The sequence below is a fragment of the Pithys albifrons genome, chromosome 5 (genome assembly GCF_047495875.1).
Source record: "Pithys albifrons albifrons isolate INPA30051 chromosome 5, PitAlb_v1, whole genome shotgun sequence".
Lineage (NCBI taxonomy): Eukaryota > Metazoa > Chordata > Aves > Passeriformes > Thamnophilidae > Pithys > Pithys albifrons.
Genome location: NC_092462.1, coordinates 76,090,414 through 76,111,805, shown reverse-complemented (window position 1 = coordinate 76,111,805; position 21,392 = coordinate 76,090,414). Strand labels below are relative to the sequence as shown.

Below are 21,392 nucleotides of genomic sequence, written 5' to 3'. Positions count from 1 at the left end.
GGGAAAATAAACAGGAAAAAGGGAAAATAAAAAAGACAAAGTGCAAATAAAAAGGGAAAATAAAAAGGAAGAAGGGAAAACAAAAAGGAAAGAGCAGCTGCCCCTCTCTGAAAGCAAATCCCAACAGGCAGAATTCCAGAGCACAGGCAGGAATGAACATCCCTCCTGTCCATCCCCATCACTCTCAGGCACTGTCTGGTGAGCACAGAACTGCAGCAGTGCTGGACAACAGTAATGGAAAGAAAGGACCAGAGATCCAAAATCCTGTTCCAAAGGGAGCAATAACCAAAGAAAAATGGACAAAGAAAGGTCCTTTTGGGCAAAAAATGGACAAAAAAACCCTTTTGGCATCACCCATCACTCTCAGGCACTGTTTGGTGAGCACAGAACAGTGACAGTGCTGGACAACACTCAATGGAAAGAAAGGACCAGAGATCCAAAATCCTGTTCCAAATGGGGCAATAACCAAAGAAAAAATGGACAAAAAAGGCCCTTTTGGGCGCAGCCACTGCAAAGTCTTCACAAACCCACCCAGCTCAACCTCCACTGAATCAATACTTGTTCTCTCATCTCACCTGTTTTGGTTTTTTTTTTTTCAATGAAGACCTGTAGGAATTTCCCTTCTGGGAGGAATAAATCAAGTGGGAATTTTGCCTGGAAGCAGCTGAGGGTCCCAGCAGTGAGAGGGGGATGTGGATTCACTGCTGGGTGACACAAAGCAAGTTTTGGTTTGGAGTTAACAGAGCTCAGTCAGGCAATCAATCAACTGTGAGACACAAATCCACTGGAAACCTGGTTTCATTACTCGTGCTGTTCACAGGAGAAATTGGTTTTAATCTAAAGCTGTCTGATAAACAGGACTCTCTGAAGCAAGGAGTGGAGATGTTACCTCAGTCACAAAGAGAGTGCGGGGGTCGATGATGTCCAAGAAGTGCCTGAATCTGCCATAAAATGAAGTCTGGAAAAGAGGAAAAGAAAACAAGGCATTATTCAGTGAGAAATTGCCTTTCACCTGCTGCAGGGAAAGGTTTGATTTCCTCCAAAGGATGAAGCAACCACTAAAAATAAATAATACAGGAGGTATTTACAGGTGGTTTGTGATAGGAAGGCTGGAAGGAAAAGGTGAGGACTCAGCCCCTGCTAATGGGACACAAATTCAGATCCTTTAATAAAGAGATACCACCAAGCTGCTAAAATATCCTTTCCTTTTTCCCCAAAAAAATTAAATATTGCCTGTGGGACTCCTGGGAGATGCCTGAAGCCACCAACACCCAACGTGCAGCTCCAGAGCTCCAACTTGGAGGAATGTTCTCCAGGGAATCTCCAGCCTGTGCCATAGTCCCTGAGCTGCTCATCCTCATTCCTGCCAAGATCCACCTGAAGTGAGAAATCCATCCATGAAGTGAGAGGTTCTGGAATCCCCATCCCTGGGAGTGTCCAAGGCCACGTTGGACACGGCTTGGAGCACCCTGGGCTGGTGGGAGGTGTCCCTGCCCATGGCAGGGGTGGCACTGGGTGGGATTTAAGGTTCCTTCCAACCCAAACCATTTTAGGATTCTCTGGATCCCTTTCTGGTCCTTCAAACACTCCCTGCCCCCAGCAAGAGCCTCTTTCCACAGCATTATTGTGTTCAGTTCTGGGCCCCTCTGTTGAGGAAAGAGATTGAGGGGCTGGAGCGGGGCCAGAGAAGAGCAACGAGGCTGGAGAAGGGACTGGAGGTGGCACTGAGTGTCCTCTGAAACACCTCCAGGGACAGAGAATCCACCACGTCTTGATCCAACCCCACTGGGATCACCAGCCCAGGGCACAGAGTGCCAGAGTGATCCCAGTGGGGTTGGATCAAGGGTTGGACTTGATGATCTCAGAGGTCTCTCCCAACCCAAGTGAGAAGAGAAGAGCAACGAGGCTGGAGAAGGGAGTGGAGCACAAGTGCTGTGGGGAGAGGCTGAGGGAGCTGGGGGTGTTTAGCCTGGAGAAGAGGAGGCTCAGAGGTGACCTCAGCACTGTCTGGAACTGCCTGAAGGGAAGTTGTGGCCAGGTGGGGGTTGGTCTCTTCTCCCAGGCACTCAGCAATAGGACAAGGGGGCACGATGGGCTCAAGCTCTGCCAGGGGAAATTGAAGTTGGAGAGCAGCAAAAACTTCTTTGCAGAGAGAGTGCTCAGGGATTGGAATGGGCTGCCCAGAGAGGGGGTGGATTCCCCAGTCCTGGAGGTTTTTCAGCTGAGCTTGGCCGTGGCACTGAGTGCCATGATCTGGTAAAGGGACTGGAGTTGGACCAAGGGTTGGACTTGATGATCTCAGAGGGCTTTTCCAACCCAATCCATTCTATGATTATCCTGCACAAACACTTCCAGCTGCGATTTTTCCAAATGTGCCTCTAAGAACAAGCCCAACTGAACCAGGTTGCTCAGGGCTCCATCCAACCTGGCCTTGGACACTTCCAGAACCAGGAAGAGAGTCTGAAAGACGGGGAGAGATCTGTGGAACAGGATGGGAAGATCACGGGCAGCTCCAAAGGAAAGAGAATCAGGTTGGAGTCAGTACTTAACAAATGGAAATAAAAATGGAATTTATGCAAAGTCAAAGCAGCAGACCATGAAATACTGATGTATTAAGAGCACTCAGGATACATTTACATCACTCCAACATCTGCCTCCTTATTCCAGCAGAAATCCCTCTCCAGGGGCCGTTTCCAGAGCGATGCAACACCCTCAGCTGCTCACAAACCTCCCTGTTCTTTTCCCATGTTCTGCACTGAAAAAAGAAAACCTCACAATGAAACCAAGTAGCTGCACAGCTATGGGGAAGGGGGGAAAGCACAGTGGTTTTTAATTAGCGTGGATTTAATTAACACTAATTTTGGTGGCTTTCTAGCATTGCCAGGCTTGACATTTTGCTGCCTCGCTTTAATTTTGAGGATGGAGCTCCTTGCAGATGCCACTGTGCTTCCCATCCTTCTACCCAGCCTTCCTGTCCCTCTTCCCATCCTTCCCATCCTTCCTCACATCCTTCTTATCCTTCCTCCCATCCTTCCCATCCTTCCTCCCATCCTTCCCATCCTTCTTCTCATCCTTCTTCCCAGTCTTCCTCCCATCATTCCCATCCTTCCCATCCCTCTTCCCATCCTTCCTCCCATCCTTCCCATCCTTTCTCCCATCCTTCCCATCTTTGTTTCCATTCTTCCCATCCTTCTTCCCATCCTTCCCATCCTTCCTATTCTTCTTCCCATCCTTCCTCCCATCTTTCCCATTCTTTCTCCTATCCTTCCCATTTTTCTCCCTATCCTTCCTTCCATCCTTCTTCTCATCCTTCCCATCTTCCTTCCCATTCTTCCCACCCTTTTTCTCATCCTTTCCATCCTTTTTCCCCATCCTTCCCATCCTTTCTCCTATCCTTCCCATCTTTCCCATCCTTCTTCTCATCCTTCTCATCCTTCCCATCCTTCTTCCCATCTTTCCTCCCATCCTTCTTCCCATCCTTCCTCCCATCCTTCCCATCCTTTCTTCCATCCTTCCCATCCTTTCTTCCATCCTTCTTCCCATCCTTTCCATCTTTTCTCCCATCCTTCCCATCCTTCCTCCCATTCTTCTTCCCATCCTTCCCATCTTTCTTCCCATCCTTCTTCCCATCCTTCCCATTCCTCTTCCCATCCTTCCTATTCTTCCTCCCATCCTTCCCATCCTTCCCATCCCTCTTCCCATCCTTCCCATCCCTCTTCCCACCCTTCCCATCCCTCTTCCCATCCCTCTTCCCATCCCTCCCATCCCTCTTCCCACCCTTCCCATCCCTCTTCCCATCCTTCCTATTCTTCCTCCCATCCTTCCCATCCTTCCCATCCTTCCCACCCTTCCCATCCCTCTTCCCACCCTTCCCATCCCTCTTCCCATCCCTCTTCCCATCCTTCCCATCCTTCTTCCCACCCTTCCCATCCCTCTTCCCATCCTTCCTATTCTTCCTCCCATCCTTCCCATCCTTCCCATCCTTCCCATCCCTCTTCCCATCCTTCCCATCCCTCTTCCCACCCTTCCCATCCCTCTTCCCATCCTTCCCATCCCTCTTCCCACCCTTCCCATCCCTCTTCCCATCCTTCCCATCCCTCTTCCCACCCTTCCCATCCCTCTTCCCATCCTTCCTATTCTTCCTCCCATCCTTCCCATCCTTCCCATCCTTCCCATCCTTCTTCCCACCCTTCCCATCCTTCTTCCCACCCTTCCCATCCCTCTTCCCACCCTTCCCATCCCCGCTGCCTGGCTCTTCCCAGTGGTGCAGGGCGGGATGTGACTAATCCCTGACTCACTGGGTCCCTCCTGACACTCTCCCTTCTCCTCAGCTCCCACATCCCACCAGCCCTCTCTCTCCCACTGCCCAGCCAAGCAGGCACTGGAGGATCCAGAGCAGTTGGAATTACGTGGTTGAAGCAAGAATGGGAGGGCAGGGGGAATAAATTCAAGTGGTCTCGATTTCTGCACTGCCTTTAGCCTTGTGAGAGTCATTTCACAGGGAGAAAACTGAATTAAATCGGATTAAATAGAACATCAGTGGTTCAAACCCACCTTCCCGAGGTGTCAGTGTCGAGGAAGGGGGAAGGAGACCACGAGTCCAAATGTGCAGGATATCAGTGTCATTCCTGAAGGACAAATTCCAACCTCCCAAGCTGCTGAGGCTTTCAGGGGGCAGGTCCTGTATCCCAGGGCTTGGCTTGGCTCCTGCCCTGAGCCTGCCTGGGAGCTCAGCAACACCCAGCCAGGGATGCGTGAGCAGCTCAAACCCATCCCCATGTTATCCCATTCCCAGATTCCTGCAATCCCATCCCCACACTCCTGTAATCCCATCCCCATATAATCCCATTCCCACACTTCTGTATTCCCATTCCCACACTCCTGCAATCCCATTCCCACACTCCTGCAATCCCATTCCCACACTCCTGCAATCCCATTCCCACACTCCTGCAATCCCATTCCCAAACTCCTGTAATCCCATTCCCACACTCCTGCAATCCCATTCCCACACTCCTGCAATCCCATTCCCACACTCCTGCAATCCCATTCCCAGATTCCTGCAATCCCATTCCTACACTCCTGCAATCCCATTCCCAGATTCCTGCAATCCCATTCCCACACTCCTGCAATCCTAATCCCACACTCCTGCAATCCCATTCCCATGTAATCCCATTCCCACACTCCTGCAATCCCATTCTCGCAGTCCTGTAATCCCATCCCCATGTAATCCCACTCCCACACTCCTGCAATCCCATTCCCACACTCCTGCAATCCCATCCCCATGTAATCCCATTCCCACCCTCCCTGCTCCTCTCCTGCCCAGTGCTGGCACCAACGTGGAGCTTCAACTCTCTGATCCAGGAGCAAAGAGTGCCCAAAGCCTAATCCTAAATCATGGAATCACAGGCTGGTTTGGGTTGGAAGGGACCTCAAAGCCCACTCAGTGCCACCCCTGCCATGGGCAGGGACACCTCCCACCAGCCCAGGGTGCTCCAAGCCCTGTCCAACCTGGCCTGGGACACTCCCAGGGATGGGGCAGCCACAGCTTCTCTGCCCAACCTGTGCCAGGGCCTGCCCACCCTCCCAGACAAAGATTTCTCTTTAATCTTCCATCTCACACGATTATTTGGGTTGGAAAAGACCTCCAAGATCATTGAGTCCAACCTGTGGCCAAACACAACCTTGGAGACCAGCCCATGGCACCAAGTGCCACCTCCAGCCTTTCCTTGGACACCTCCAGGGATGGGACTCCACCACCTCCCTGGGCAGCCCCTTCCAATGCCCAACCCCCCTTCTGTGAGGAAATTCTTCCTCATGTCCAACCTGCCCCTCCCCTGGTGCAGCTTCAGCCCATGTCCTGCCACCCATCCCTGCCCTCTGGCAGTGGGAAGCCATTCCCTGTGTCCTGTCCCTCCAGGCCTTGTCCCCAGTCCCTCTCCAGCTCTCCTGGAGCCCCTTCAGGCCCTGCCAGGGGCTCTCAGGTGTCCCTGGAGCCTTCTCTTCTCCAGGTGACCCCCCCAGCTCTCCCAGCCTGGCTCCAGCCCAGAGGGGCTCCAGAATCATGGAATGGTTTGGGTTGGAAGGGAACTCAAAGTCCACCCATTGCCACCCCTGCCATGGGCAGGGTCACCTCCCACCAGCCCAGGGTGCTCCAAGCCCTGTCCAACCTGGCCTGGGACACTCCCAGGGATGGGGCAGCCACAGCTTCTCTGCCCAACCTGTGCCAGTGCAAGAAGGAATGAAGGATTTGTTTCCAGGTGGTGTTGCCTGAACTCGCCCAGTCTGTGATCAGAGAAGCCCCAGGGCAAGGGCAGGACTGTTCCAGTGGAGTTGGGACAACATCCCTCAGGATACCACAAGGAACTTCATTGAGCAAAGTCATCCAGAGCCAACTGCTCAGCTGGGAGCAGACAGGGCTGTTCCAGTGCCTGCTTCTTCCATCCCTGCTTTTTAAAATATAAAGGAATTACCCTCTTGCTGTGACAACATTAAAGAAAGGACAACAGGAATATCTGGATGGTCCTTCCCAAGGCTGGAACACCAGGAGGAACCCAGTTCTGAGGGACAACTTTTTAGCAAGGGACAGGACAACAGCACAAGGGGGGAAGCCTTTAAGCTTAAAGAGGGTAGATTTCCATGGGATATTGGGAAAGAATTCCTTGCTGGGAGGGTGGGCAGGCACTGGCACAGGTTGGGCAGAGAAGCTGTGGCTGCCCCATCCCTGGGAGTGTCCAAGGGCAGGTTGGACAGGGCTTGGAGCACCCTGGGCTGCTGGGAGGTGTCCCTGCCCATGGCAGGGGTGGCACTGGGTGGGATTTAAGGTCCCTTCCAATCCAAACCATTCCAGAATTCTGGAGCCCCTCTGGGCTGGAGCCAGGCTGGGAGAGCTGGGGGGGTCACCTGGAGAAGAGAAGGCTCCAGGAACACCTGAGAGCCCCTGGCAGGGCCTGAAGGGGCTCCAGGAGAGCTGGAGAGGGACTGGGGACAAGGCCTGGAGGGACAGGACACAGGGAATGGCTTCCCACTGCCAGAGGGCAGGGATAGGTGGGATATTGAGAAGGAATTGGTGGCTGGGAGGGTGGGCAGGCCCTGGCACAGGCTGGGCAGAGAAGCTGTGGCTGCCCCATCCCTGGGAGTGTCCAAGGCCAGGTTGGACAGGGCTTGGAGCAACCTGGAATATTGCAAGGTGTCCCTGCCCATGGCACAGGGTGGACAGTGATGAGTTTTAAGGTCCCTTCCAGCCCAAACCATTCCATGATTCTGTGAGATCTGACCCTCAGGGATGCACATGGAGCAGCTGAAGAGCTCCAGCCCATCCTCCCTCCCCAGGACAGACAACAGGACCCAACTCCCCACTGTGGTTTCCTCTTTCTTTTGATGTTCCCACACAAAAAGCACCATTTCATGAACCTGCTTTTCCTTGTTGCTCTCAGGAGTTGCCTGGACATGAAAAACTCCTCTTAGGAGTCTCCTACAAGGGGATGGTGGAGCTGAACCTCCTCCTCTCCAGCAGAGGAGGGTTATTGTCACCCTGAGGCTCAAACTTTGTCACCTCCATTAAAGCCAAAATCTTCCTTCACAGAATCCCAGACTATTCTGAGTTGGAAGGGACCCACAAGGATCATCGAGTCCAACTCTTCAGTCAATGGCCCACACAGGGGATTGAACCCATGACCTTGGCATTATTACAACCAAGTTTAACCAACTGAGCTCATCTCAGGGTCCTGTTCCCTTTCCAAGATCCCAACAAACAGGACGAGCTGCAATCCCATGGCAGGGATTTATCCTTTAATGCACCTTGATCAGCTCAACATTCCTCATCAGCACCCTGGGACAGCACAGAAGAAAAGTCCCCAACAAACCCCTCCCTCTGCTGCCTCTAGTCCAGGGTCCTTCCAAGGAGGAAATTAAACCTCCTTCCCTCCCATGCCAAGACTTTAAAGAGAACACGAAAAAAACACGAGTCTGAACAAGTTTTGCTTCGTTCTGTTAAACTCTGACAACTCAGAGTTCTCCACAACAAAAGCCCTCTGAGAACCCACATCAGATGGGACCAAGTTCAAAGCAAGAGCCACGTTGTCTTCTCAAGCCTCCATCTCACCATCCCCATGATGTGTTTCACTGCTCAGCCCTCCTGCAGTTTCTTTCCCAGACTGGACATCCCCTGAACCAAAATCCCCCTTTTTTTCCTGCTGTCCAGCCACAGGACACTGTGGGTTTCCTTTCCAGATGCCCATGGAAAGCTGCATCACTGCTGGACCTTGTTGGTTGCCTTCCCATCACCCACATCATTCCCTTCTTCCTGGGGTTAATCTCCTGACTAGAAGCCATCAGAAATTTTTTAGTCAAAGATTTGTTTCCTCAGAGCTGCACACAAAATAAAACATAAAAAAGAAAAATCCCGATAATTCAGAAATTTTGGGGAAATTTCTCCCTGTGAGGGTGGGCAGCCCCTGGCACAGATTGGGCAGAGAAGCTGTGGCTGCCCCATCCCTGGGAGTGTCCAAGGCCAGGTTGGACAGGGCTTGGAGCACCCTGGGCTGGTGGGAGGTGTCCCTGCCCATGGCAGGGGTGGCACTAGGTGGGATTTAAGATCCTTTCCAACCCAAACCATTCCAGAATTCTGGAGCCCCTCTGGGCTGGAGCCAGGCTGGGAGAGCTGGGGGGGTCACCTGGAGAAGAGAAGGCTCCAGGAACACCTGAGAGCCCCTGGCAGGGCCTGAAGGGGCTCCAGGAGAGCTGGAGAGGGACTTGGGACAAGGCCTGGAGGGACAGGACACAGGGAATGGCTTCCCACTGCCAGAGGGCAGGGATGGGTGGGATATTGGGAAGGAATTGCTGGCTGGGAGGGTGGGCAGGCCCTGGCACAGGTTGGGCAGAGAAGCTGTGGCTGCCCCAGCCCTGGGAGTGTCCCAGGCCAGGTTGGACAGGGCTTGGAGCACACTGGGCTGGTGGGAGGTGTCCCTGCCCATGGCAGGGGGTGGCACTGGGTGGGATTTAAAGTCCCTTCCCACCCAAACCATTCCATGATTCTGGAGCCCCTCTGGGCTGGAGCCAGGCTGGGAGAGCTGGGGGGCTCACCTGGAGAAGAGAAGGCTCCAGGGACACCTGAGAGCCCCTGGCAGGGCCTGAAGGGGCTCCAGGAGAGCTGGAGAGGGACTGGGGACAAGGCCTGGAGGGACAGGACACAGGGAATGGCTTTAAACCAGAACAAGGTTGATTTACATTGGGTATAAGAAAGAAATTTGTTATAAATGAGGGTGGGCAGGCCCTGGCACAGGTGGGGCAGAGAAGCTGTGGCTGCCCCAGCCCTGGAAAAGCTGAAGGGCAGGTGGGATGGAGCTCTGACCAAGCTGGGTTGGTGGGAGGTGTCCTTGCCCACGGCAGGGGGTGGCACTGGATGGTTTTTAAGGTCTCTTCCAGCCCAAACCATTCCATGACCACCTGAGTCCATGAAATGCCAAGGGAAAGGGATGAGATTACCAAGCCCTACAACAAGTTGCCAACCAATCCCTGATTTCCAAAAGAATTCTGGATGGTTCCCTTTTACCAGGCTCATTTCCAGCTCTGCTGGAGCTTGTGAGATGCCCAGAACTTTGACCTTCAGCTCCCAAACCTCCATCCATGGTTGGTTTTGCCACTTTATTCCTGTAACATCTGCTGTAGTAAACAGTTCTCTGGGAGCAAAGTGAATAACATGAATTTGCTGTGATTAATCGTGGCTATTTTGGGACCTCTTCTCACCAGAGCCTGCAAGGAAGATGAAGTGCTTGGGAATATTAATTCCCAGGGCACAGCAGCTCATGGATCCAACTCAGCAAAACCGGCCATGAAGGTCCAGCTGAGTCTGAGATCAAAAAAAGAAGGAAAGAAAAGGAAGAGAAATTAAAAAAGAGAAGGAAACTGCTCCTTGTAGGCTCAAGGAATTTGAAGAGCAGTGAGAGAAGGGAACTGAACATTACAAAGGGTGTTTATCACCTTTAAAAGGGAAAGTATTCCAAGAAGAAGCCTTTGCTGGGCAGCCCTGGGAAGAACAGGAGACAGGGACACCTTCAGTTTAATTACAAGCTGATTTTAAAAGGGATTTAATTAAGCCAGAGCCAAAGGCATGCAGTCCTGGGGGTGGGGTGAGCCAAAAATCAGGCTTAGGGCAGCTTTAAATTCATTAGGAAGAGATTTCAGCTAAACCAAACAAAATTAAGACCATTTGAGCCATGGAGCAACTGGACTGTGACAAGGCTTGGCTGAGAATGTGCAACTTCAGACACATTTGTGGTCCAGCCCAGCAAGTTTAGGCTAAAACGATGCAATTTCATAGAATCTTTGAATGGATTGGGTTGGAAAAGACCTTTGAGATCATCGAGTCCAACCCTTGGTCCAACTCCAGTCCCTTTATCAGATCATGGCACTCAGTGCCACGGCCAAGCTCAGCTGAAAAACCTCCAGGGATGGGGAATCCACCCCCTCTCTGGGCAGCCCATTCCAATCCCTGAGCACTCTCTCTGCAAAGAAGTTTTTCCTGCTCTCCAGCTTCAATTTCCCCTGGCAGAGCTTGAGCCCATCGTGCCCCCTTGTCCTATTGCTGAGTGCCTGGGAGAAGAGACCAACCCCCACCTGGCCACAACTTCCCTTCAGGCACTTCCAGACAGTGCTGAGGTCACCTCTGAGCCTCCTCTTCTCCAGGCTAAACACCCCCAGCTCCCTCAGCCTCTCCCCACAGCACTTGTGCTCCACTCCCTTCTCCAGCCTCGTGGCTCTTCTCTTCTCACTTGGGCTGGAAAAGACCTCTGAGATCATCAAGTCCAACCCTTGGTCCAACTCCAGTCCCTTTACCAGATCATGGCACTCAGGGCCACGGCCAAGCTCAGCTGAAAAACCTCCAGGGATGGGGAATCCACCCCCTCTCTGGGCAGCCCATTCCAATGCCTGAGCACTCTCTCTGCAAAGAAGTTTTTTCTGCTCTCAAATTTTTCAGTCCTTTCATGCCCTTACTGTGACTTTCCACTGTTAAAGAGCCAAGATCCATATGGGAGCAGCTCCTGCATCCCAGTGGCATCAGGGACAGCCCTGCCTGTGCTCTGCCCAGCACGGCCAGGATGTGCCACAGGAACCTTTCCCAGGTGTGTGGGCAGGACCAGACACAAAAACCCCAAACTCTCCATTTAAAATCCAGTCCTGGATGGTGGAGTGAGGGACCAACCTTAAAACACAGCATGGGCAGCAGGGCAGGGAGGGGGGGATTGTGCCCCTGTGCCCCCTCAGGGGAGCCCCCAAACCTCCCAGAGCTGCCCCAGCCCTGGGCAACAACAGCCCAAGGCCGTGGAGCTGCTGCAGCGAGTGCAGAGGAGGCCCCAGAGATGCTGCAGGGCTGGAGCCCCTCTGGGCTGGAGCCAGGCTGGGAGAGCTGGGGGGGTCACCTGGAGAAGAGAAGGCTCCAGGGACACCTGAGAGCCCCTGGCAGGGCCTGAAGGGGCTCCAGGAGAGCTGCAGAGGGACTGGGGACAAGGCCTGGAGGGACAGGACACAGGGAATGGCTTCCCACTGCCAGAGGGCAGGGATGGATGGCAGGACATGGGCTGAAGCTGCACCAGGGGAGGGGCAGGTTGGACATGAGGAAGAATTTCCTCACAGAAAGGGGGGTTGGGCATTGGAAGGGGCTGCTCAGGGAGGTGGTGGAGTCCCATCCCTGGAGGTGTCCAAGGAAAGGCTGGAGGTGGCACTTGGTGCCATGGGCTGGTCTCCAAGGTTGTGTTTGGCCACAGGTTGGACTCGATGATCTTGGAGGTCTTTTTCAACCCGAATAATCGTGTGAGATGGAAGATTAAAGAGAAATCCTTGGCTGGGAGGGTGGGCAGGCCCTGGCACAGGTTGGGCAGAGAAGCTGTGGCTGCCCCATCCCTGGGAGTGTCCCAGGCCAGGTTGGAGCACCCTGGGCTGGTGGGAGGTGTCCCTGCCCATGGCAGGGGAGGCACTGGGTGGGATTTATGTGCCTTCCAACCCAAACCATTCCAGGATTCTGGAGTCCCTCTGGGCTGGAGCCAGGTTGGGAGAGCTGGGGGGCTCACCTGGAGAAGAGAAGGCTCCAGGGACACCTGAGAGCCCCTGGCAGGGCCTGAACGGGCTCCAGAAGAGCTGGAGGGGGACTGGGAACAAAAGCCCACCCAGTGCCAGCCCTGCCATGGGCAGGGACACCTCCCACCAGCCCAGGGTGCTCCAAGCCCTGTCCAACCTGCCCTTGGACACTTCCAGGGATGGGGCAGCCACAGCTTCTCTGCCCAACCTGTGCCAGGGCCTGCCCACCCTCCCAGCAAGGAATTCCTTCCCAATATCCCACCTAAAATCCACCTCTTTCAGCTTCAAGCCATTCCTCCTTGTCCTGTCTCTTTCCATCTTTCCTCTCTCAAAAGGAATGATTTTTTCCTCATATCCAACCCAAACCTTCCCTCTGGCCATCTGAAGCCATTCCCTTGTTCTGTCACTCCAGATCCTTGTGAAAAATCTCTCTCCATCTTTCTTGTAGCCCCTTCAGGCACTGGAAAGTCACAATTAGACCACCCCAAAGCTTCTCCTCTCCAGGCTGGACAATCCCAGCTCTCCCAGCCTTTCCTGCCAGCAGAGTTGCCCCATCCCTCTCATCCCCTTGGTGCCTCCTCTGGACTCTCTCCAACAGCTCCATGTCCTCCCAGAGCTGCATAAGCTCCAGGTGGGATCTCAGGAGAGTGTTGGAAGCACATGGTCCTGTTAAGGGTGGAATAAACCCTGGCTGTGCTTTAACTTTCCCACACTTAAGAGCAGGAAATTGTGATTTTAAGCACTAATGTCCTTAGAAAACATTTCTAAGACCAGCACATGTCGAGTTCCAACATTTCAAACACTTCTCTGCCATCAGCACATCCCTAAGGATGTTGTTAAACTATGGATGGCCTGGAATTGCCACGTCTGGGCAATGGAATTAAAATCCCAAGCCCATCACACGCTCCATGACTGAGCTGCCCAAGGGATAAAAGATGTTTAGAATCATCACCATTTAGGTTGGAAAAGACCTTTAAGATGATCAAGCTGAAGTTTTTTTCCTTCCCTGATTTTTATTGTGGACTTAACACAAGGTCACTGAAGAAATCACAGTTCTGGATTGGGTTTATTCCCTTTTATTTCCTTCCCCTGACAGATCTAAGTCCTGTGACCTCTTGTTTATTATTATTTCCTATTTCTCCACGTTGGGATGACCCTGCCTGACTCCAGCTGGGAAGGAAATCACCTCCCTCCTCTTTCCTTTTCCCCTGTTCTTGCTCTCCTCCTGCACCACCTGAGACAACCTCATGCTGTTTTTTAGAGGGAAGGGACCTCAAGGACCACCTTGTTCCATGGGCAGGGACAATTCCCACTGGATTTTTCCTACAGGAAAAGCCCCCACAGAAGTGGGAACACACACTGGGATTGAGGAGAGGGAGCACTAAGCATATCCTTAAAAAAACCCAGAATAAACCAAGGAAATAAAGCAGCAAAAGCAGGAGTATTTCCAACAAATTAGACCTACTTGTCAGCAAATTAAGTCCTTATCACACGTTCTCAAGCCCAACATCCTCATTTCTCCTTTCCCCTAAAAATAGCCTGTTCCCATTGGGAGAGGAGCCTCTTTCCAGCAAGGAAACCAAAAAGAAAAATAAAAGGTGACTCCACAGCACATCTCTTTGGGTGGAGATGAAGGAAAATAAGTGGCCTGAAAAGGCAGGGAGGGTAGAGGGGAATTTCCTGAGCTCCAGAGGTGGTGCTGGGCACGGACATGTCCCTCCTTCTGCCCTGAATTCTGCTCAGCCCCTTCCTGGAGCTCCAGGTCATGGCAGGGTAGGAAAGCACCTCTGAACCAAACCCCAGGCAGCCCTGCCTGCCCTCCAAGGGTTTTGTTCCCAACACAAAACTCTGTCTTGTTTTCCCTGCCCTGCATCTCTCCCTTCAAACAGCCCCAGACCTGCTCCCAGCCAGCCCTTCCCGGGGAAAGGGAGTGTTGCGGTCCAGAATTTAAACAACCACCCCAAGCGTCACTAATCCTTTCCAAAACAACCCTTTGTCAGCTAAAGCTGGGAGCAAATAAAGAGATAAAAATCTGGAAAAGCCACTGAAAGCACAGGAAAAGACAGAGAGGTGTGGGGAAACCACTGAGAGGAAAGGATGGAGGGGTTTGGGGCCGCAGATCCCTTGGGGATGTGATGGATGTGTTGGTGCTTCTCTCCAGCACTGGAGACTGAAGGTTGGAAGGGAACACCAAGGTCATGATGGGGGAAATAAATAACTGGGAGAGTCTGACCCAGGGATGGAGAATCTGGGCTCTGCCAGGCTGTGATGGGAGCGGGCAAGTGGTCGTGGTGCTGATGGCACAGGCAGCTGAGTCCCAAATCATGGAATCAGAGAATCATAGAATGGATTGGGTTGGAAAAGACCTCCCAGATCATCAAGTCCAACCCTTGGGCCAACTCCAGTCCCTTTACCAGATCATGGCACTCAGTGCCACGGCCAAGCTCAGCTGAAAAACCTCCAGGGATGGGGAATCCACCCCCTCTCTGGGCAGCCCATTCCAATCCCTGAGCACTCTCTCTGCAAAGAAGTTTTTGCTGCTCTCCAACTTCAATTTCCCCTGGCAGAGCTTGAGCCCATCGTGCCCCCTTGTCCTATTGCTGAGTGCCTGGGAGAAGAGACCAACCCCCACCTGGCCACAACTTCCCTTCAGGCAGTTCCAGACAGTTCAGAGGTCACCTCTGAGCCTCCTCTTCTCCAGGCTAAACACCCCCAGCTCCCTCAGCCTCTCCCCACAGCACTTGTGCTCCACTCCCTTCTCCAGCCTCGTTGCTCTTCTCTTCTCACTTGGGTTGGAAGAGACCTCTGAGATCATCAAGTCCAACCTTTGATCCAACCCCACTGGGATCACTCTGGCACTCTGTGCCCTGGGCTGGTGATCCCAGTGGGGTTGGATCAAGACATGGTGGATTCTCTGTCCCTGGAGGTGTTTCAGAGGACACTCAGTGCCACATCCAGTCCCTTCTCCAGCCTCGTTGCTCTTCTCTGGCCCCACTCCAGCCCCTCAATCTCTTTCCTCAACTGAGGGGCCCAGAACTGAACACAACACTCAAGGTGTGGCCTCCCCAAGGCAGAGTCCAGGGGAAGGGTCACTGCCCTGGGCCTGCTGGCCACGCTAGTTTGGATCCAGGCCAGGATCCCCTTGGCCTTCTTGGCCACCTGGGCACACTGGTGGCTCCTGTTGAGCTTCCTGTCCCTCAGTCCCCCCAGGTCCCTCTGCCTGGCTGCTCTCCAGCCACTCTGTTCCCAGCCTGGAGTCTGACCCAGGGATGGAGGATCTGGGCTCTGCCAGGCTGTGATGGGAGCGGGCACATGGTTGTGGTGCTGATGGCACAGGCTGCTGAGTCCCAAATGGAGCAGAGTCCACCACAGTATCCAACCAGGGGCCAGAAACCCTGGGAACACTCAAACCTCTCTTACTCTGTGATTCCACATTGCTGTCAGATCCCAAACTGGGCTGTCCAGTTTGTCCATCACACGTGGGTGGATGGAGCAGGAGAACAAAGGGAGAGCACAGGGCAGGAGAAGCACCACGACCCATCCTGCAGCTCCCACCAACCCTCCACCCTGCTCTGCTGGAAATGTCACAGAAAAGGGACAAAACCACCAGAGAAGAGAAGGGGAACAATTCCCAGTGCTGGAAAAGCACCCCCAAAGCATCCAGTGCCAAGGGCACTTTCACCTCACCCCAGAGCTGCCCATTCCCAGGGATGGCGGGGAGGGGAGGGGAGGGGAGGGGAGGGGAGGGGAGGGGAGGGGAGGGGAGGGGAGGGGAGAGGGAGAGGAGAGGAGAGGAGAGGAGAGGAGAGGAGAGGAGAGGAGAGGAGAGGAGAGGAGAGGAGAGGAGAGGAGAGGAGAGGAGAGGAGAGGAGAGGAGAGGAGAGGAGAGGAGAGGAGAGGAGAGGAGAGGAGAGGAGAGGAGAGGAGAGGAGAGGAGAGGAGAGGAGAGGAGAGGAGAGGAGAGGAGAGGAGAGGAGAGGAGAGGAGAGGAGAGGAGAGGAGAGGAGAGGAGAGGAGAGGAGAGGAGAGGAGAGGAGAGGAGAGGAGAGGAGAGGAGAGGAGAGGAGAGGAGAGGAGAGGAGAGGAGAGGAGAGGAGAGGAGAGGAGAGGAGAGGAGAGGAGAGGAGAGGAGGAGAGGAGAGGAGGAGAGGAGAGGAGAGGAGAGGAGAGGAGAGGAGAGGAGAGGAGGAGAGGAGAGGAGAGGAGAGGAGAGGAGAGGAGAGGAGAGGAGAGGAGAGGAGAGGAGAGGAGAGGAGAGGAGAGGAGAGGAGAGGAGAGGAGAGGAGAGGAGAGGAGAGGAGAGGAGAGGAGAGGAGAGGAGAGGAGAGGAGAGGAGAGGAGAGGAGAGGAGAGGAGAGGAGAGGAGAGGAGAGGAGAGGAGAGGAGAGGAGAGGAGAGGAGAGGAGAGGAGAGGAGAGGAGAGGAGAGGAGAGGAGAGGAGAGGAGAGGAGAGGACATTCCCAGGAGTGGCAGGGAGGAGAGGAGAGGACATTCCCACTCCACTGAGCACACACACAGTCATTAACATCCTGCCATAGCCCTCGAAGCATTTTCTAAATGCTGCTACAAGTGACAGTCGCTCCTTAATGAACAGAACGCACCGATTCTGTGCCTGACTCGCTGCCAAGTGTGCCTGGAATCATCTGTGGTGTCTAGAAGGCAGTAGTGTCTCCTCCTCCTCCTCCTCCTCCTCTCCTTATTAAAAAGCTCCATCTCTCCACAGCCTGAGCATCCCTGAGCTCACACAGAGGGAAGTCACCCCTCCCTTGGCACTCCAAGAATGAGCCCCATGACCTCCAGTACAGGGATCATGGAATCACTGATGGGTTTGGGTTGGAAGAGACCTTAAAGACCATCTAAATCCTGCCCCATGCCATGGGCAGGGACACCCAAGCACCACAAGGATGTGGAGGCACCACCAGCTCGGAGCTGGCTCCCATGGGAAAGCTGCCACTGGATTTCTCAGCAACTCAAAGGGGTGGTTGGGTGAAGCCAAGCTGGGTCAACTACTTGGTAAATACCAGTCCTGGATTCCTGTGGGTAGTGGGAAGGGTCTCCTTGTGGTGGGACACACACTCATCCCCTCCTGCTCCTGCTGCCATCCTGGATTTGGCCAAAGCCACAGTCCCTGCTCCCCAGGGTGACTCAAGGAGGTTTTAGGAACATGGCCCAGGGGACAGGAGGGTGTTCTCTGTCAGTTCTCTGCCAGCCATGCCCTGCTGGGGTCCTGGAGACCAGCTGTGGATGGTGGCAGGGGGGAAGAGCTGCTCTGTCCCCGTGCCAGCTCTGCCCACCTGGGGACAGGTGTGAGCCCTGGGCTGCCCCCACCATCCCCAGGAATCAGGGATATCCTCTGCATGTCAGCCCCCACCACTGTCCTGGGCAATCCTCAAGCCCTGAACAACTTCTCCTGCCCACAGAACCATAGAATGGATTGGGTTGGAAAAGACCTCTGAGATCATCAAGTCCAACCCTTGGTCCAACTCCAGTCCCTTTACCAGATCATGGCACTCAGTGCCACAGCCAAGCTCAGCTGAAAAACCTCCAGGGATGGGGAATCCACCCCCTCTCTGGGCAGCCCATTCCAATCCCTGAGCACTCTCCCTACAAAGAAGTTTCTTCTGCTCTCCAACTTCAATTTCCCCTGGCAGAGCTTGAGCCCATCGTGCCCCCTTGTCCTATTGCTGAGTGCCTGGGCAACCCAATTCCAGAGCCTACAGTAAGCTGGGCAATCCTCCCACCTGGATCACCCCCAGGGCATCCCTGGTTCCCACCTGGATCACCCCTAGGGCATCCCCAGCACCCACCTGGATAACCCCTGGGGCATCCCTGGCTCGCACCTGGATCACCCCTGGCTCCCACCTACCCCTGGGGCATCCCCGGCTCCCACTTGGATCACTGCTGGATCACCCCTGGCTCCCACCCTGGATAAGTCCTGGGGCATTCCCTGGCTCCCACCTCCCCATCTGGATCACCACCGGGGCATCCCTGGCTCCCACCTGGATCACTCCCGGGGCAACCTTGTCTCCCACCTGGATCACCCCTGGGGCATCCCTGGCTCCCACCTGAATCATCCCTGGCTCGCACCTGGATCACCCCTGGCTCCCACCGACCCCTGGGGCATCCCCGGCTCCCACCTGGATCAGTCCTGGGGCATTCCCTGGCTCCCACCTCCCCATCTGGATCACCACCGGGGCATCCCTGGCTCCCACCTGGATCACTCCCGGGGCAACCTTGTCTCCCACCTGGATCACCCCTGGGGTATCTCTGGCTCTCACCTCCGCACCTGCATCACCCTTGGAGCATTCCTGGCTCCCACCTACCCCTGGGGTATCCCCGGCTCCCACCTGGCTCACCCCTGGGGTATCTCTGGCTCTCACCTCCGCACCTGCATCACCCCTGGAGCATCACTGGCTCCCACCTACCCCCGGGACATCCCTTGCTCCCTTCCTCCGCAGCTTCCCCTCTCTCCCCCCTTGCTCTCAAGGAGCAGAGCCCGTCCCCTCGGTCCCGGACCCCCCGAGGGGCAGAACCCGTTCCCTCGGCCCCGGACCCCCCGAGGGGCAGGACGGCCCTGCGGCCCCAGAACCCCCCACGCCGGTCCAGGCGGGTCTCGAACCCGCAGCCCCCGAACCCCTCGGGCCGCTCCGCTCAGCGCCGGGGGGCGGCGGCTCTGAGTGACAGCCACGCTGACCAATCAGCGCGCGGCGCCGCGGGGAGGGGCGGGGCCAGGCGCGGCGGGCGGCGGGGGGGGTCTCCCCGCCCGGGGCTGGGGGGGGACGCGCCGCGATGGCCCCGGGGCCGCTCCCGCCGCCCCTCGGTGTGTGTCCCCGCCGCCTCCCGCCGCCGCCGGTACCTGCTCGAAGCGCGGCTTGCCCAGCTGGAACGGGGGATAGTCCGCCGGCTCCGCCATCCCGCAGGCGCCACTTTAAACAGCGTCCCCCGCCGCTGGCCCCGCCCCCTGCGGCGCCGCCGCGCTGATTGGCCGCCGCCAACCGCAGCTGCCGCGGGGCACGCTGGGAGGTGTAGTCCGCCACCGCCCGCCGCGCCGGCCAATTGGAAGGGGGGAGAGCGTCGGCGCGGGGGTTCATGGGAAATGTAGTCCCATGGGGAAAAGAATTTTGCCTTTTTCGTGGAGTCGTTTGAGCAAATCGGACAGACAGAGGTGAAAGGGCAAAAACACCTGGAAAATTAGCCCAGATTTAATTAGATTTTCACGCCTTTCAAAGCAAGAGAGACACTGAGGGGCTGGAGTGTGTGCAGGGCAGGGAATGGAGCTGGGAAGGGGCTGGAGCGTGTGCAGGGCAGGGAATGGAGCTGGGAAGGGGCTGGAGCGTGTGCAGGGCAGGGAATGGAGCTGGGAAGGGGCTGGAGCGTGTGCAGGGCAGGGAACGGAGCTGGGAAGGGGCTGGAGCGTGTGCAGGGCAGGGAATGGAGCTGGGAAGGGGCTGGAGCGTGTGCAGGGCAGGGAATGGAGCTGGGAAGGGGCTGGAGCGTGTGCAGGGCAGGGAATGGAGCTGGGAAGGGGCTGCAGCGTGTGCAGGGCAGGGAATGGAGCTGGGAAGGGGCTGGAGCGTGTGCAGGGCAGGGAATGGAGCTGGGAAGGGGCTGGAGCGTGTGCAGGGCAGGGAATGGAGCTGGGAAGGGGCTGCAGCGTGTGCAGGGCAGGGAATGGAGCTGGGAAGGGGCTGGAATATGTGCAGGGCAGGGAATGGAGCTGGGAAGGGGCTGGAATATGTGCAGGGCAGGGAATGGAGCTGGGAAGGGGCTGGAGCGTGTGCAGGGCAGGGAATGGAGCTGGGAAGGGGCTGGAGCGTGTGCAGGGCAGGGAATGGAGCTGGGAAGGGGCTGGAGCGTGTGCAGGGCAGGGAATGGAGCTGGGAAGGGGCCGGAATATGTGCAGGGCAGGGAACGGAGCTGGGAAGGGGCTGGAATATGTGCAGGGCAGGAAACGGAGCTGGGAAGGGGCTGGAATATGTGCAGGGCAGGGAACGGAGCTGGGAAGGGGCTGGAGCGTGGGCAGGGCAGGGAACGGAGCTGGGAAGGGGCTGGAGCGTGGGCAGGGCAGGGAATGGAGCTGGGAAGGGGCTGGAGCGTGTGCAGGGCAGGGAACGGAGCTGGGAAGGGGCTGGAGCGTGTGCAGGGCAGGGAACGGAGCTGGGAAGGGGCTGGAGCGTGTGCAGGGCAGGGAATGGAGCTGGGAAGGGGCTGGAATATGTGCAGGGCAGGGAATGGAGCTGGGAAGGGGCTGGAGCGTGTGCAGGGCAGGGAATGGAGCTGGGAAGGGGCTGGAGCGTGTGCAGGGCAGGGAATGGAGCTGGGAAGGGGCTGGAGCAGCAGGAAGGGCTGAGGGAGCTTGTGGGGCTCAGCCTGGAGAAAAGGAGGCTCAGGGGGGACCTTCTGGATCCCTAAAATTCCTTGGAAGGAGGGAGGAGTTGGAGGAGATCAAGCTCTGCTGCAGGGAACAGGGACAGGAGGAGAGGGAACAGCCTCAGGCAGGTTTAGGTTGGATATTGGGAATATTCCTCCATGGAAAGGGCTGTCCATCCCTGGCACAGCTGCCCAGGGCAGGGGTGGATCCCCATCCCTGGAAGTGTTCACAACCCCATGGATGTGGCACTTGGGGCCATGGGTTGGTGACATCCTTGGCAATCCCAGGTTAACGTTTGGACTCGATGTCCTTGGAGGTTTTTCCCAACCCAAACAATTCCAAGATTCCATTTCCTTGTGGAAACACTTACTCTTACCCCGACAGGAGCCCAACAACTCTTCCTGACCTTTATAATGCCCTGATTAACAACAAAGAACAGGAAACCTGGAAATCACCACGATCCAGGGAGATAAATCCAAGGTCGCTCCGGGCTGGGGGCACGAGGGGGCACCACGAGCCATCCCTGGAATCCTCTTCCCGAGATTAGTGGAATAAGAAGTGTCTGGACCTTCAAACTGTTTGGAGGATTAGGATCAATCCTCTGAGGAAGAGCAAAGGGGCAGCAAACACAGGGGAGGTGTGGATGGAGCAGGGAAAGGAGTCAGGGAATCAGGGGGAGGTTTGGGGTGACAGAAGGAAAGGCCACAGATTACAATAATAAAGGAAATAAAGGCAGGGCACAAACAGGTTTTCCTTCTGAGGAGGAATTCAAAGCTATACCTAAGAAAATACCTCTTTTTTTTGTAGGGAAAACCAGAAACATCCCGAATTTTTGTGCTGCTGCTCAGCTTTGTGATGGGCAGAGGATGTTCCTCCCTTTTCTCCTGCAAACCCAACTGCTGTTTTTAGGCTAATTCAGCACCTTCACTGAACCACAAACCTCCTGGAA

At 55.4% G+C, this 21,392-nt stretch overlaps 1 protein-coding gene across 1 annotated transcript in view; it reads right to left on the bottom strand.

The window, feature by feature from the left end:
* The window catches only part of SFXN5 (sideroflexin 5), a 147,630-nt gene extending 128,608 nt beyond the window's left edge, over window positions 1–19,022 (bottom strand). Inside the window, exons 1-2 of the mRNA XM_071555276.1 lie at window positions 18,929–19,022; window positions 890–958 (exon numbers count right to left, since the gene is read on the bottom strand). Coding sequence (XP_071411377.1) covers window positions 890–958; window positions 18,929–18,985 — 126 coding nt within the window. The 5' untranslated portion in view covers window positions 18,986–19,022. The remainder of the gene's footprint in view (window positions 1–889; window positions 959–18,928) is intronic.
* Window positions 19,023–21,392: the final 2,370 nt, after the last annotated feature.